At 51.7% G+C, this 15,469-nt stretch overlaps 1 protein-coding gene across 1 annotated transcript; it reads right to left on the reverse strand.

The window, feature by feature from the left end:
• Positions 1-759: 759 nt before the first annotated feature.
• Positions 760-15,065, reverse strand: FTJAE_2207 (ferrichrome siderophore peptide synthetase; the record flags this gene model as incomplete). The annotated part of the gene is made up of 2 exons (XM_037348378.1): positions 760-14,679; positions 14,739-15,065. 2 exons carry the CDS (start codon positions 15,063-15,065, stop codon positions 760-762), a joined length of 14,247 nt encoding a protein of 4,748 aa, XP_037210711.1.
• Positions 15,066-15,469: the final 404 nt, after the last annotated feature.

Raw genomic sequence — 15,469 nt, forward strand, 5'->3', positions numbered from 1 at the left:
TGTTTGTTCCTTGCATGAATACGGTAGATTAAAAGAATTAGACCAAGTTTGATGTCAGCCAAGACCTAGGAAACGCGTGCAAGATTTGATATATGCTCCAGTACAGGTCAAATTCGTGCAAAGCAACAAGCTTGTAATTCGACAACTAGTCTACCTGTATTATAGAAGAGAGATTGCACTACTTAAATAACTTCAGTCTCATTAGCATCCATCAGTGTATTGCCTTTCCCCGGATAATGGCCTCGATTCAACTCCATGAGAGCCGAGGCTAGCTGAACCAAGAGCCATGAATTCTAGATGCCAAGTGACCCTTCAATTACAGGCTAATAACAACATCCTTGACTCCCCACAACAGACCAGATCATGTCCGGGGTATGATCATGAGACTTTGAAGCTTAATTGTTATTGATGCGGTATTCGGATCGCGCCTGGGGATGAATACGACGATCGACGCGGAGCGTGAGCCTCCGACTACCGAATTCGTGTTTGGTGAGTGTGGGGAAATCTACCGTGAATAACCGGCTGAACGGCTAGCGTTGGCAGCATGGCCAATTAGGCTGTCGGTTGCTATTATGTCAGCCTCTTTCGTTGAGCGGTGAGCGCGTCGACGCGTGGAAGAACGCGTTAGGTACAGGGTATGACGACAATAATTGTGTTAGAACAGCTGTGCTTTATGTGAATAAATAACTAATCCAGATATTGACAGGAAAAACAAAATAAAACTACATTAAAGACATTTACATAGAACCGAATCCTTAATCAACCCTCTCGTGCTGAGACTTTGGAAAGCTCAGTAAGAAAATGATCCACCAAATCAGCAACCTCGGTAAATTCTCCGTCAAACAGTGATTTATCGCCACTCGCAGACACAGTGACATCACCACTTTCGCTAACAATAACATTGAAGAAGAAATGGTAATCAGGCAGATGAGTAATGCCAAGACCGTCAATGGCAGAGACCGTAGATGACGGCTCTGTAGCTGTGAAGTAGTCAGCAGCGAGTGGCTCAGGGAGCCTATACCTCTGCAAAGCCTTCGGCCTGTCTGTGGAATCCCCGTTCTGAGAAGGCACATGATCGCGTCGGTGGATGATGTTCAAGTGCGAATTGAACTTGGGACCCAGCTTCCGAACACCATCTGCCTGACTGAAGCAATTGAGCTGCGCGAGATGGTCCTGGATGAAGCTGAGTAGCTGTTCTGTCGACGACTCCAAGTCAATAGAGAATGGCGTTACAGAAAGAGTTGGGATGCTCGCAGCAGTCAGATCTAGGGTCTGCGTCCCATCAGGTGATGAAAGAGATCGAGAAGCATGGTTGAGACCAAAAGTAGGCTTGGTTCGCTGGGTGAAGTGCTGGAGGGTCCTTGCGTAGGACAGAATGAGAGCTCCAGAGACCTCTGAGCTACTCTTCTGCAACAGCGACCTGATGCTATTCTGAGTGGTGGTGTTGGAGCTCGTCTTGAACTGAGGGCCATGCGCTGATGGAACAGTATGCTGAGCGCTATAACCCAATACTGTCTCTTGAGCACCGGAAAGATGTCGCCTCCAGTATGCTTCCTCGGCGCCAGGTTGTCTGATTGCTCTGATACTCTGGACAACTTGCTCCAGTGATTGACGCGGCTGTAGGATCTTGCCCCCGCCGAGAAGATCGTTGAGGTTCTGCTCGATCGTCTTGATACTCCATGCGTCATAAAGTGCATGATGGAGTCTCAAGACAACCGCTTTACCGTCTGCAGCTTCCAAGAAAGAGAAGTGGATTGGAGGCTCCTTCAGGTCAGATGCCTTGGCATTTTCCTGACTCACATGGCCCGCGATCAACTCCTCCACAATCTTGGATGAGTCTTGCAGCGCTATGAAGCGCGATGCGGCTGACCAGTCCTCTGACAGGGTGACTTGGTACAGCTCCGCGGAGGTCGTTCCAGTTGCAAAGGTAGTTCGGAGGATATCGTGGGCTTTGACAAGCTCAGACCAACAGGTCGCCAGCTGTTCCTGTTCGAAAGCCTCGGGCAGTCTGTAAACCCACGGGGCTTCAAAGAATCTCTTCCCATTGTGCAACCAAAGCTCAAGGTGGGAGCGCTGACCGTGTAAAGCAGGGACGATAGACTTGATAAGATGTTCCGGATGTCCAAGGGTCTTAGCTATCGCCGACTTGAAGCCTTCTTGAAGAGGCTCCGGTTGTTGCCGGGCGCCATTTCTTATTGGTTTGCGCGAAGATGCTGGGCGGGTGATGATGTCGCGAACGCTGGCACCCTTCATGATCTCAAAGACACTGACACTAAGTCCAAGTTGCTGTTTCAGAAGCTTTGATAGTCGAATGGCCAATATCGAGTCCAGGCCAACACTGATGAGTCTCGTGCTGTAACCAATCTTCTTCCCACCTCGCCTTGTACCGACAACCGTCTCGACAAGCTTCAATGCTGCATCGGCTGTTGGAGTCGAGCCATTCATATCAGGCTCCGTTGCATCGATCTTTGACTCTTGAGGTGGCGTGTTGCTGACTGCGTTGAGGGACTTGGTGTCAACGATAGGCACGTCTCGTTCATGAAGAACGTGGTCCAAGGCTGCATTCAGGCTCTTGCCCAGTGAATCAACCCGCCCCTGGGGCAACTTGGCCCTCAGCTTACCATTGAGGACATTGTCCCTGATATGGAAGCTCACGATTAGAGGGTAGTCATCATAGGCTGGCCCAGTCGCGTCACTAGCTTCAGCCTGCACGGACTTGAACAGCTTCTTCGAGTCATCGCTGGCGTTTGAAGACCCAAGAACGCCGTCAAACACGAACAGACTCTGGAAAAGAGCTGCTGGTGCATCTGCCTTATCATGCCCTGATCTCCAGAGCGTCTGGATCTTCCTCAGTGAAGCCATTGAATTGGTGCCTCTTGCACTGTCAATCTGCTTCTGCACAAGTGCTAAGGCCTGCGAGACACTGATGCAGCCGTCGGGATCACCAAGTTGTACTCTCATGGGCAAGGTGTTGATGACGGGGCCAACGATGGCAACATCATCATCAGCATCCGTCGAAACAACCTCTCCATAAACAACGTCAGCTTGTCTGTAAAGGGACTCGCACAAGACCTTGATCCAGGATAATTGAAGTGCTGCTTTGATGGTCACGCCGACATCTTGGCATTTAGACTGGAGCAGCGAAAGTTTGCTCGTGTCCAAGCTGAAATGCACAGCAGATGATGCTTTGAGATCATCGCTGGGGAAGTCGAGGGGTGTGTACGTGTAGTCGCGAACGGAATCTGTCCAATAGGCAATTGAGGCCCGCTGTGAAGAGGCGACAGTCCTTGCAAACGGCCTGTAAAGATGCTTCGGCTCGTCAACACCATCACCATCAGTGGGGTCATTGCTGAGGCGTCGACGGTAGTACTCTTGGAGAATACTCCAGACTGACTGGATAGATGTTGCATCATAGAGGGCATGATGGATTCGCAAGTGAACTCGACCAGGCACTGTTGGTTGAACCTCCCAGCTAACCCGGTCACTCTGCTCAGTGGGAGATACGATACCAACCCACGGCGACTCATCATCATCAGTGAAAATGAATCGGGTCCTAAGGATCTCACATGCTCGAACAGTGTCCTTGACAGCAGCAAAGAACATGTCAAGACTAGGTGTATCATTCGCAAGAGCATAGTCAGAAATTTGGATGGTATGGACATAAGTGTATGCATCGCCATCGGTAGCCAGAGAAGCGCTGAGCATGCCTTCTTGGAGTGGCGTTGCGATGAACATCAGACTCTTGGCAAGACGCTCAAGGCTTCTGTCATAGACCTCAGTGTCATTCAACTTACTGCTGACACGCTCGCTGCTGGATTGCGACTTGACAGTGTCAACTGAGGCAGATTTTGCCTTTGCATCTTGCAGAAGCTGAGCGACGCCTTTGATGGTTCGTGCTTTGATCACGGCATGTGAAGACAGCTTGGTCTTGTGTAACTTGTTCATTGACTTGACGAATGGGAGAACGGTGATGGAATCAAGACCAAGCTGGTACAGAGATGTTGAGTCAGCCTTTGATGACAGATCAGAAGGATTGAGTTGGACGAAGCGACTGAGGGCAGCTTGAACATCAGATAGTGCCAGACTGTAACTTGGTGTAGCTGTTGAAATGTTGTCGCTTCGAGGGCCATTAGAGTCTTGGGCTGGGACGGCCTTTGCAGTGAGAGGTGAAGTAACAACATCCGACACTTTGACAGTCTTGTCAGCGCAGCTGTACACAACCTTCTCAAAAAGTTGGCCAACACCCTTGAGCTGCTCTACGTTCAATGCTCCAGCAGAAGAAAGTGTCAGCATGATCTTTCCATCAGCATGGAGATCCACGTCAAACGCCAAAGCCATGTCACTACTGCTACGAGTAGGTAAGGCGGTCATCTGTCCTGGTTTGGCGTCACTAGGTTCGTTGGCAGACACCAGGTTGATACTCAAGAGACTGTCGAAGAGCTTGTCCTCTGATCCCGACCAGCGCTGTACTTTGTCAACGCTGACGAGTGGCATGGGACCTTGGCAAACATCAAGGTGAGACTTGTGAACTCGTTGAGCCAGTTGGGGCAGAGTCTCATCGAGGCTGTTGATGGTAGAGGCTCGAATGAGAGTGTTGAGGCATGGGCCAACAAAGTTGTCAACATCATTAGCAACGCCATCTAGCAATGGCCGAAGTGACATGATGAAGCCATAGACAATGGATGGCTGCTTTGTGAGTTGGGCGAGGCACAAAGTGACAGCCAGCTGGAATGCGGAAGATGCTGATACCGTTCCCTCAGGCCCCAGAGAGTGAGCTTTGAGTCTGGCGTTGAGTTCGGAAGTAGTGTACGCAAAACAAAGAGTCTGACGAGCCATGGTACCACTGGTGTTGTTATCATCAATAGCTCCAAGTCGGCATGGTTGAACGCCCTGCAGTTGTTGTTGCCACGACCGTCTTGTAGCGTCAAGCTGCTCATCCGATAGGCTGCAGTGATTCGAGATGGAGGACAAGGTTGCTAAGCTACTTGGTGCAGCAATTACCGACGTCTGGCTGCTGTAGGCCGCTTCAAGCTTGCTTTTGAGGGACTCGATAGCAACACCGTCGAACAATGCGTGGTGGATGTTGAGTGCCACGATGGTCTCGTCTCCGTCGATTTCGGAAAGCTGTAGTCTGATGGGAGGTCGCGTATTCATCTGAGACACAATATCCGCTGGATGCTCATGATCATCAAGAGGAGAAGATGGCAGCGACCGAAGAACGATCTGGAAGATCTGGCCGTCATCTTCGCGTTGAAGGAAGCAAGTTCGGAGCATCGCTTCCGAGGCGATGACTTCTTCAGCGGTCTTCTTCCATCTGTTGATGTCTGTGCCGTGACTGAGGCGGTAGCTGAACTGTGCCACGTATGGAACGTCATGCCCCTCGACGTTCTCTCTTTCATTGGAGGCACTGAGCCAAACGAGAGAGCGCGCGATGAGAGCAGACTGGAGAGGAAGACAAGGAAGAACAGCCTCGATGTTGGATAAGTCAAGACCTTCTGGAAGGGGACCGAGATCTGATGCGCTGAAAGTCGGGGTGTGTAGATCGTCTGTGGATGGAGGTGTTGACAGAGGTGTGCTGTTAGTCGGGCTGCCACTCTCTTGTTCATCGGCAAGTCTTGCAATATCTGCAACTGTGCACGATGAAGAGAGCAGATGTGTCATCCTCAACTGAGAAAACCCGCGTTTTCTCAAAAGAGAGACTAAATTCACCGCCGAAAGACTGTCGATACCAAGACGTTGGATGCTGCTGGTACTATATGCCTTGACACTACCACCGACAGCCTCTTCAATAGCCGCAACCACAATCGACTCCTTCGCGCTCAAGCTGTTCCCAGATCCAAGCAGGCCTCCAGAATTATTGTCATCCCCGTCGTGATCTCGCTGAGTGGCTACAAATTCCTTTGCCAAACGGCCCAAGATCTTTGTATCGACCTTGCCAGAGGCGGCAAGGTATGGGATCTTGGAAACCCAGACAATGGTAGGTACCATGAAGGCAGGGAGTGTATCCTGACACTCGTGCTCGATCATCTCGAGCATTGAGGCCGACTCCTCATCTTGGGCCTCAAGTAGCTCAACCTCCAGTTCAGCCTGACTCTTGGGACTACTTGTCTTCCTAGCGATGAAGCCAAGCAGCTGTTGTTGTTGATTCGAGCTATCATCTCCGGTGGAAGCAACCGTAGCTGCAAAGTCAAAGTCACCCTTGTCAGCGGCAACTTGCTTCAGGAACCCAACGACCTCATCTAGCTCAAGTCGCTGTCCGCGAATCTTGGTTTGCTGATCGGCTCTACCAAGGAACTCGAGCGAGCCGTCGTTCATCATCCTCATCATATCGCCTGTTCGGTAGACTCTCTTCCTGGTGCCGTCGGGGAGGGAAATAGTCTGAAAACTCGTGGCTTGTTCGACAGGACGGTTGAGATAGCCCATTGCCACTTGAGGACCAGCGATGCAGAGTTCACCTGGCTGGCCTCTTCTAGCAATGACAAGTCTGTCATCATCGGTGTTAGGACACAGTAGTAGAGCCTCGAGACCTTGCAAAGGAAGACCGAGATTGCGAGCATTAGAATCTTGATGCACAGCATGGCCTAAACACCCGATGGTGACTTCTGTAGGGCCGTAGAAGTTGAAGAGAACAGCCCGGTCGTCTGTGGCGCCCGAGTCTTGTGTCTGGGCCCAGGTGTTCAGAAGCTCGTTCGAGGCCTTCTCCCCACCAGTAGTGACTACTCTCACAGACGGAACATCTTCAGGTCGAAGCCTCAATTGGCTCAGCACCGAGGGAACAGATCCAAAGTGTGTGATATTCAGCTCGTTGATCAGCTCCTTCAGATTGGCCATCATGGTTGCGCGGTCCTTGCCGATAACTACCCGATGACCAAGGTGCCAGGGCACGAACAGTTGCGTCAGGTGAGGATCGAAGGCGCGGGAAGTCAAGTTGAGATACTTCCCAGTACCACCGAGTCTTGAAGTAGCAGGCGAGTGTTCAATCAATCGGGTGCTGAATGCAGAGATGAAGTGACAGAGGTTGCTGTTGGACACCCGAACACCTTTGGGACGACCAGTAGATCCGGAGGTGTAGAGAAGATAACCGCCAATGCCGGTTGCTGATGGGATCTCACATACAGGCCATGTCAAGATGGTGTCGATGTCATCGTCCATGTCGGGGAGCAGCAACAGTGGGGGATCATGGGCATCGTCCAGTCCCAAGTCACCGACAAGCTCATCGGTTGTGATGACAAGTCTGGCACCCGCATCTCGAATGAGGAGCTGTTTACGAGCTGGTGGTAGGTCCTCGTCAACAGGAAGATACACTAATCCGGCGCGGAAAATGGCCAGAGTGACTGCCAAGGACTTGATATCTCTACCAAGGCACATAGCTACGGGATCATCAGGCTTTAGACGAGCCTCATGCTTGGTCAATTTCGTAGCGATGGCGTTGGTGAGCTTGTCGAGCTGGGCATACGTGATGGTCTTTGAGGTAATCTCCTCATCGTCATCTGAGGATTGGAACATGACTTCCTCGACGGCGATCCAATCTGGATGCTCTGATGCGTGGAATGAAACGTGCTTAGTCGGATTGACAGCTTCGGTCTCTTCACTGGATGCTTCACCACTGATGGACAGAAGACTCTTGCCCATTCTGTTCTGTAGCTCTGTCAAAGGTGCTTTCGGAGCCTCGGTCATAGCTTGCGCTTGGGCAAGGATCTGGTCCAGCAAAAGGTCCAACTGAGCCTGAGAAATGCGACGTCCATCTCCAGTGAGCTCAATCGTTCCATTCGCCTCAAAGATGTTCAGCGCAAGGGGATGTTCAACGTTGAGCGACAACGCCTGTCCCGCCTCCTTGAACATGGACTGATTTGCTTCAGCTTGGTTGTCATCTGGCGCAGGGTGGTAGACAAAAAGACCCGGGAATGGAGCGTTGCTACTACCACTTCCTCGATTGAGCATCTTCTTGACATCCACAGGGTGAAGGTTGTGTGTGCTCTGGAACATCTGTGCTGACTCGGAGGCCATCTCCTTCCAGAGTTCCTCAGACGAAGCAGCATTGGAGCGGACAATGAGAGGTAGTGTTGCTATCGCGGGACCAACAACACGTGCGAGATCTGGGTGGAGGACTCTTTGAGAGACGGTGTGACCGAGGACGACGGCATCGAGTTCGAGGTATGAGGCGAGAACGCAGCCAAAGGCGGATTGGAGCAGTGTTGGAAGTGTTACTCCTGAAGTGAACTGGATGAATGGAGCGGGAATGTCTTTCCTTGACATGAGAATCTTCTGAGCTTGTTTCCGTCGAGACTGTTTGAGATCAGGGAAAGGTGCATTCAACATGCCTCCACTGGCCGTTCTGCTGATCTTGTCCAGCCGCCGACTCCATAGCGCAGCTGCTTCATCTCTCTTAGATGGGGTCGGCAACAACCCTAGGCTCAGGCCAGTCTCAAACTGCACAACTCGGTTAACATCTCCGACAGACTCCATGTGATACAAGCTTGTGACAGTCTCCAAGAAGATATCGGAAGCTACGGCGTCGTAGAGGGCATGATGCATACTGAGCATCATCTTCTTGGTGTCTTCGACAAAGGTAACAGCCCATGGCGTCTCAATGGTGGTGGTTGGAGACAACTCAAGCTGCAGCTTCTTAGCCAGTTCACCAAGGCCCTGGTTCTCCTCAGAGCGAATCTGATACCAGTGCAAGCTCGGCTTCTCGCGAATCAACTGTAGGATCGTAGAGTGAACACCCTTCTCACGAGCCCAAGAAACTGTGTTGTCGCTGCCAACCACGTCTAGCTGCGTCAAGGGGACAAAGACAGTTCGGAGGATGTCGAAGCGCTTGGCTGCGGCAGTCCAAGCTCTCTTCAATTGACGTTCGTCGATATCGTCTAAGTGGCCGAGATAGAAGATACGATGAGCCCAGTAGGCTTGTGGCTCGAGCATGGTCTCAACGATGAGGGACTCCTGCATGGGTGTTGCGGGGAGGATGTACAGAGTATCAGACGGACGCATATCCCCATTGATGTTGTCAGTAAGCGCCTTCTTGATTGACGCAAGCCATGATGTTTCTGTCTCTCCTGATTGGGTAGACTGGTCTCCCTCAGCCACCTTTGGCATTCGGCTGAGCGTGACATCGACAAGTTCTCCAAGAGACTCACACCTCATGAGATCCAGAACTCCAACTTGACACTTGAGCTCTCGTCTTAGCAACCAAGCAAGCTTGGTAACTTGCAGTGAGCTGAGACCGAGACCTGCCAAACTGTCATCCGGAGAGAGGTTCTCTGTTGGGATGTTGAAATGTCCGGCGATTGTCTGGAGAATAGGTAGCTGATACTTTGTCCACTGCTGCTTAGCCTGACTGCTATGCCCTTGCGCTTGTGTCGAGTCATCTCTCCCAGCCAATACGTTGAGATCTGACTCGGCGTAGATAGCCTGCAGCGCCTTACGATCGACCTTGTTAGAGGCAGTTCTCGGCATGGTTGTATCCAGAACAACAACGTGGCCAGGCACCATGTAAGCAGGTAAGAGATCTTTGGCCCGCTTGAACACCTGGGATCTGATCTCAGAAGTGTCGACGTTGCTAGCCTTGACAGAGACAAAGGTGACAACGACTTTGTTGTTGTTAATCGCGGGTGCGCCTGGACGCTGAAGATACAATGTCTCGACATGTTCAACCGCAGCGTCTTCATCCTTCAGACTTGCACACGCTGCGCTGATTTCACTGAGCTCAATGCGGATGCCCGTAATCTTGACGAGATCGTCGTTCCGGCCGAGAAACTCGAAGCCGTGATCGTTCAATCGTACAAGATCTCCAGTGAGATAGATACGCTCGTCAATGCCCGGACCACCCTGGATGAAAGCCTTGGTAGTCTTGGCCTCATTTGCAAGATATCCTTTGCCGACTTGTGCACCGCCCAGAGCAAGCTCACCAACTCCGTACCGAGGAACAAGCTCCCATCGCTTGGTACCCTGTGAGGTCTCAACCTCGCGAACAGCGTAGGCCGTGCAGTGATCCAATGGAAAGCCAACGTTAGCAGCCTTAGCATTGTCTCGACTCTTGCCAAAGAACTGTCGCATCGTAGAGACGACGGCGTTCTCAGCTGGGCCGTACGTGTTGTATGCACGAGTCGTGATGTCGGGATGCGCCCAGGCCTCAGCGACGTCTTCCGTCAGCTTCTCGCCAATAAACGTCACGTACTGAAGAGTTGAACCCTTTAGTTCCTGTACTGCAATACTGGCTCCGAATGAAGGTGTCAGATGAGCGTGGGTCGGACGAGACTTCCAGATGAACTCGGTGAACGTGCCCAAGACCAGCTCTCGTGTGCCGCTGATGACACTTCCAGCCAGGCCCCAAGTATAGAACAGGTCTTGCACGAAGACATCGAAGCTGTAGGCAGAGAGTTGCAAGGTTCGAACCTGCTCACGATCGTCGTGCTCAACGAGGACTTGCAGGTCGCGCATCGCTTGGGCAGCAGCGCTGTGCTGAATCATGACACCTTTGGGCTCACCTGTTGTTCCGGAAGTCCACAGAAGATATGCCAAGTCCTGTCCTGTGATCTTGGAGACACTGTTGCGTGGTTTCGCTCGGACCGATGTACTGTGATCATTGTACTTGTCCACCAGAATGACTTGTACATCCTTCAGGGCGTCTTGAGCAAGGCAAGGCTCTACGAGAGGAAGAGACTCGGTTGTTGTGAGAAGCACCTTACTCTGCGCTCGAGCGATGAGAGACGTTCGACGTTGAACTGGGGACGTTGTGTCAATAGGACACCACGCAGATCCAGCCTTCAGAATAGCCAGGACAGCTACGTATAGCTCGACACTGCGTTCCATACAAATTGGAATGATGTCAATGTCTTGCTCGCGTAATATGTTCGCCAGACCGTTAGCTCTAGCATCAAGCTCTGTGTAGCTCATCTCAACGGGCGCAGAGTCGAGTGATGAGTAGAAGCTGAGTGCAAGAAGATCTGGCGTTGATGCAGCTTGATCCTCGAACTGAGCATGCAGAAGCTGAGCTCTGTCGCGAGCCTCTCTGGCTGCCTCATCCAAACCTTCTTCCACAACTGGGATCGCCCCCTCAGCAGACAATAGGCTTCTGTCAATGCGCGCCGGCAGACTCTGTACCAGATCATCAGGCAGTGACTTCAAAATAGTCTCGGTGAGTGCAGCAAACTGCTTCACGATGCATGTTGCGGAAGTTTCTGAGAATGTCTCGTTGCGATATGTCAACTTGAAGACGACATCGTCAAATCTCCCATTCCTATCAGGCGAGTTCGGGTTCGTGGGGAAGACTTCAGCAAACATGGCAAAGTCGTAACGTATAGCAGGGTTCGAGATCTCAGTCCAGAGTAAGGGTGCTTTGTCTGATCCATCATCTCCAGGTTGGGGATATGCTTGCAAGGCGAGTGCAGTGTTGTAGGGGAGTGTCTTGAAGACACCAAAGGATGTGTGCCTGTGACTCTGGGCAAATCTGGAGTGGTCCATCAAGCTGTTGACGAGCTTCTTCAGAGTCTGCGCTTCAGGTAAGGCAACTCGACAAGGTACAACAGAAAATGTTGGGCCGTGGACGAATTGATCGTGACCTGAAAGAACGCTGCCAAATGTCACGTCATCTGTATCTGCCTCGGAAAGGATGTGTAGAAGCATGGCCCAAGACGCTTGGAGTATTGTGAGTGGAGAGCCTCCCAGTGACCTGCTCTTACTCCCAAGAAGCTCCCAAGGTATCGGGCTGGTGTGTTGTACCATAGCATGTTGACGAGTCCTGGTTGAAGTTGGCCTGACGTTGTTACCGCTGATGGCCCCAAGCGGCTCAGTCTCCCATCCTTCAAGAGCCTTCTGCCACAATTGATCTGTCTCTGTGTTGACATTGAATGCCCAATCGAAAACAGCGTCGTAGATCCCTCGACGTGGAAGTGGCTGAAGACCACAGTATTGACGGGTAATGTCTGCCATAAGCACTTCAAGTGAAGGTCCGTCGCAGACGCAGTGAGCAGTGCTGATGATCAATAGACCGCCACTGTCATCCTCTTCGGGATCAATGATCTGTACTTGGTACAGTCTATGCGACTCTAGGCTGAGTTCCTCCTCCGCAAGATCCAACCAGGCTTGCGCGTCACCAGAGATACTATTAGGGCTGGCTTTCCTGTGCGTAATCCGACCAGAGTTACCACTTAGTCTCTGCCATGCGTCTTGCGTCAAAACCACTTGGAGGAACGGGGAAAGGTCGTCGTCGCAGGGGAGCATTGCCGTTCGATAGATGGCCTGTCTCAACATCGTCATCTCGACGGCATCCTTGAGGGTTTGTACTGAGACATCAGGCTTGAGTCTGAGCGTGGTATGGCTGATGTAGTTGCGCTTGCCCATGGCAAAGCTCACCGCCAGCTGACTCTGGGTGCTAGTTGCAGGCAGAATCATCTCAATGTCTGGCCCAGAAAGGCTAAGTTTGTCCAGAACCTCCGATGTGTGCTTCGTGGAGAATGTCTCAAGTTGAGCCTTTGTCCTGGCTTGCTTGCCAGCTTTGGTGGTTGAGGCATCGGCGTCTTGACTGCTGGGGAAGAAAACGGAACGGATGGTCGCGCTGCTGTCGAGGAGAAGTGCCAGTGACGGCTCAAGTCGAGGGTCTTCGGAACCTGGCCAGCGCTTCCTGATGTCTCGCAAGATTCTCATCGCACGAAGACTGTCAATACCTGCTTCGGCAAGGACTGTCTTTGCAGTGATGGATGGACCTGAAGTAGGCGAGTCGCTGAGGACATTACTCGCGATTGAGATGAGCTCCTGCTCAAGCTCTGCATCACCAGGATCTTCGAGGGGCTCAATGCTCTCGGCCATACCGCGGTTGGTAGGTCCTCGGTCATCAAGCTCGGTCTTCAGCATCTCATTGACCAACGCCAAAGCTGCCTTACGATCTGCCTTGCCAGAAGCAGATCTCGGAAGCGCATCGACTCTCAGAATCTTGAAAGGTCTCATGTAGTCAGGTAGATGATGCTGAGACGCCTCCAAGCATGCCTGGCGTACAGCCTCGAAGTCCTCACTTGGATCAACAACCACCAGACTCACGACCTTCTCTGAACCCGCTTCTGCAGCCTGCTTCCATACGCAAGAGAGAGTCTCTCTGATAGCAGGGACCTTACTGGCGAGAACACTCTCAATCTCACCCAACTCAACACGCCGTCCACTGAGCTTGACTTGGTCATCAGAGAGTCTGCCCAAAAACTCCACCATGGGAGAACCGGTCTTGTCCCAGACAATTCGGGCCCTATCACCAGTCATGTAGATGCGGCCCCATCGAGGGTCATCTCGGAATGCCGCGGCTGTTTCATCTGGCCGGTTCAGGTAGCCCACTCTGCTAACTTGAGGTCCGGTGATGACAAGTTCTCCCACTGCGCCCATGGGGAGGGGCTTCAAGCTTTCGCTAGCTTGAGGACTTGTCTGGCCCCGAACGATAAGAACAGAGCAAGTTGCTAAGGGTGTTCCGATAACGGATCCGCGCTGGCCTTCAGGCACATGGGGCTGTGCAATACAGTAGATAGCCGTCTCGGTAGGTCCGTATCCGTTGTAAATGCCCTTCGGCACTTGGTTAGTTTCCTCCGTCGCGGTTGAGTTGTAGGGAGCAAAGTTCTGGAGAAGCCGAGCATTCAAGGTCTCACCACCGACCATGAGTCCACTGATAGAAGAGGGATCAAGTAAGCTAGCGAAACTCGGCGTGATATTGGTGATATCAGCCTCCAAGGTAGTGACAACCTTGTCGATGTTTTGCAGAGTGAATTCTCGAGGCGCACAGCAGAGCGCTGAGCCCGTACTAAGAGTCCAAAAGATCTCGAATAGCGAGATGTCAAAGGTCGGTGCAGCGCCTTGGAACCACCTGACAGGCTTGGATGTAGGAGATGCTTGGGGAAAACCGTAGTGGGCGCTCAGGGCAGAGATGGTACATGAGGCTGAGAGATGGCTGACAGCCACACCTTTGGGCAGTCCAGTTGTTCCTGATGTGTACAGGATGTATGCCAAGTTGTTCGCACTCATTGGTGCTAATGCTGCCTGTTCCTTTGGTTCAGCATCGCAAGCCTGCACGAAGGGAGTCACGTCGATAGTCTTTGAGGGGGAGCCGAGGAAAGATGACGACTGTGATTCCCATAGAGACGTTGTTGTAAGCAAGGCAGATGGCTTCAAATCTGCCATCAAACCGTCCTTTCTCTCTCTGGGTGCGTCCACGGCGATGGGACAGAAGGCTACTCCCGCCTTTAGAGCTGCTAGATAGGAGATGTAGAGTTCTGGACATGGGCCAATGAGCACTGCGACTGTTTTGAGAGGCTGCGTTGACTCCTCGCAGGCCTTCGCGATCTTGCCTGCCAGCGCTGTCGCTGCGTTTGCGATCTGACGATATGTAAAGATCACGCGCTTGCCACTTTCGAGGTCCGTCAGGTAGTCAATAGCGATTCTGTCAGGACTCTCAGACACGCGCCTCTCGAATTGGTGATGAAGAAGTGAGCACTTCGCAACATCATCGGTCAAAGTCTCGTCTTCATGAGTGAGGGAGAGGGGCTCAGATCGTGGGGGGAAGTTGAGGACAGAAGGCTGGGTCCATTCAGATCCAGTAAGAATCTCGTCTAGCATGCAACCAAGAGACCTCAGAGCAGCCTCGGGGATGATACTGGCATCCGTCTTGAGTTGCACTTGGTTTTCTTTAAAATGAAGCTGAAGGATCTATCCAGGACATTAGCATACAAATAACCCCTGAGTTTCTTCAACTAGCTATAACTCACCTTGCCTTCACCGATAGAGAAATCAGATGGAATATCTTGATGAGTCTCAGGTTTAACAAAGCGGAAGCTATCAAGCTCATGCCTCTCAGTACTCGAATACTGAGCCAAGATGAAACCACCTCGCTTAGTATCTTGAATACAAAAGTTCTCTCCTTCATCGAGAACGACCAGATGAGATACAAGCTTCACAAATGCGTTGATGGCGGTTTCTTCATCAGGTCTTGGCTCAACAGAGCTGGTCCAGCTGATTGGCTGAGATGCCTCCGTCGATTGCTGGTGAGTATGCAGTGGCCGAAGCTGCGTAACGAGAGGCCGAGTCATAGACATTGTGTTTTCCATAGTGTTGATAGTGTCCATGTGTTACACCGTGTTACAGCTGTCTGGTAGTTCGTGATACTCTGCCGTGGTGTTTACCAGATCATCAAACAGACACAGGGTCTCTGTCGCAAACCACCAAATTACGTCGGCCGTTATCGCTCGGCAATCTTAGCACGGCAGTCAACCAGACTGATGACGATGTCTACCTCAATGAAGCTAGGAACCTTCGTTCAGCACACAGTGTGTCATGGCGTATGGAGCCAAAAGTGGTAGGTAGCTACAGTATCCATATTCGGTGAAACGTCCGATCCCTGCTGACACCCATAATTCATCTCGGTCAGCGTAACGCAGTGGGGGTCTGATGATCTGATAAGATTACGGTTACCTACAGTGCAAACAAAAATAAGCTCGGT

This window comes from Fusarium tjaetaba (genome assembly GCF_013396195.1).
Source record: "Fusarium tjaetaba strain NRRL 66243 chromosome Unknown NRRL66243_c0000040, whole genome shotgun sequence".
NCBI classification, from domain to species: Eukaryota; Fungi; Ascomycota; class Sordariomycetes; order Hypocreales; family Nectriaceae; genus Fusarium; species Fusarium tjaetaba.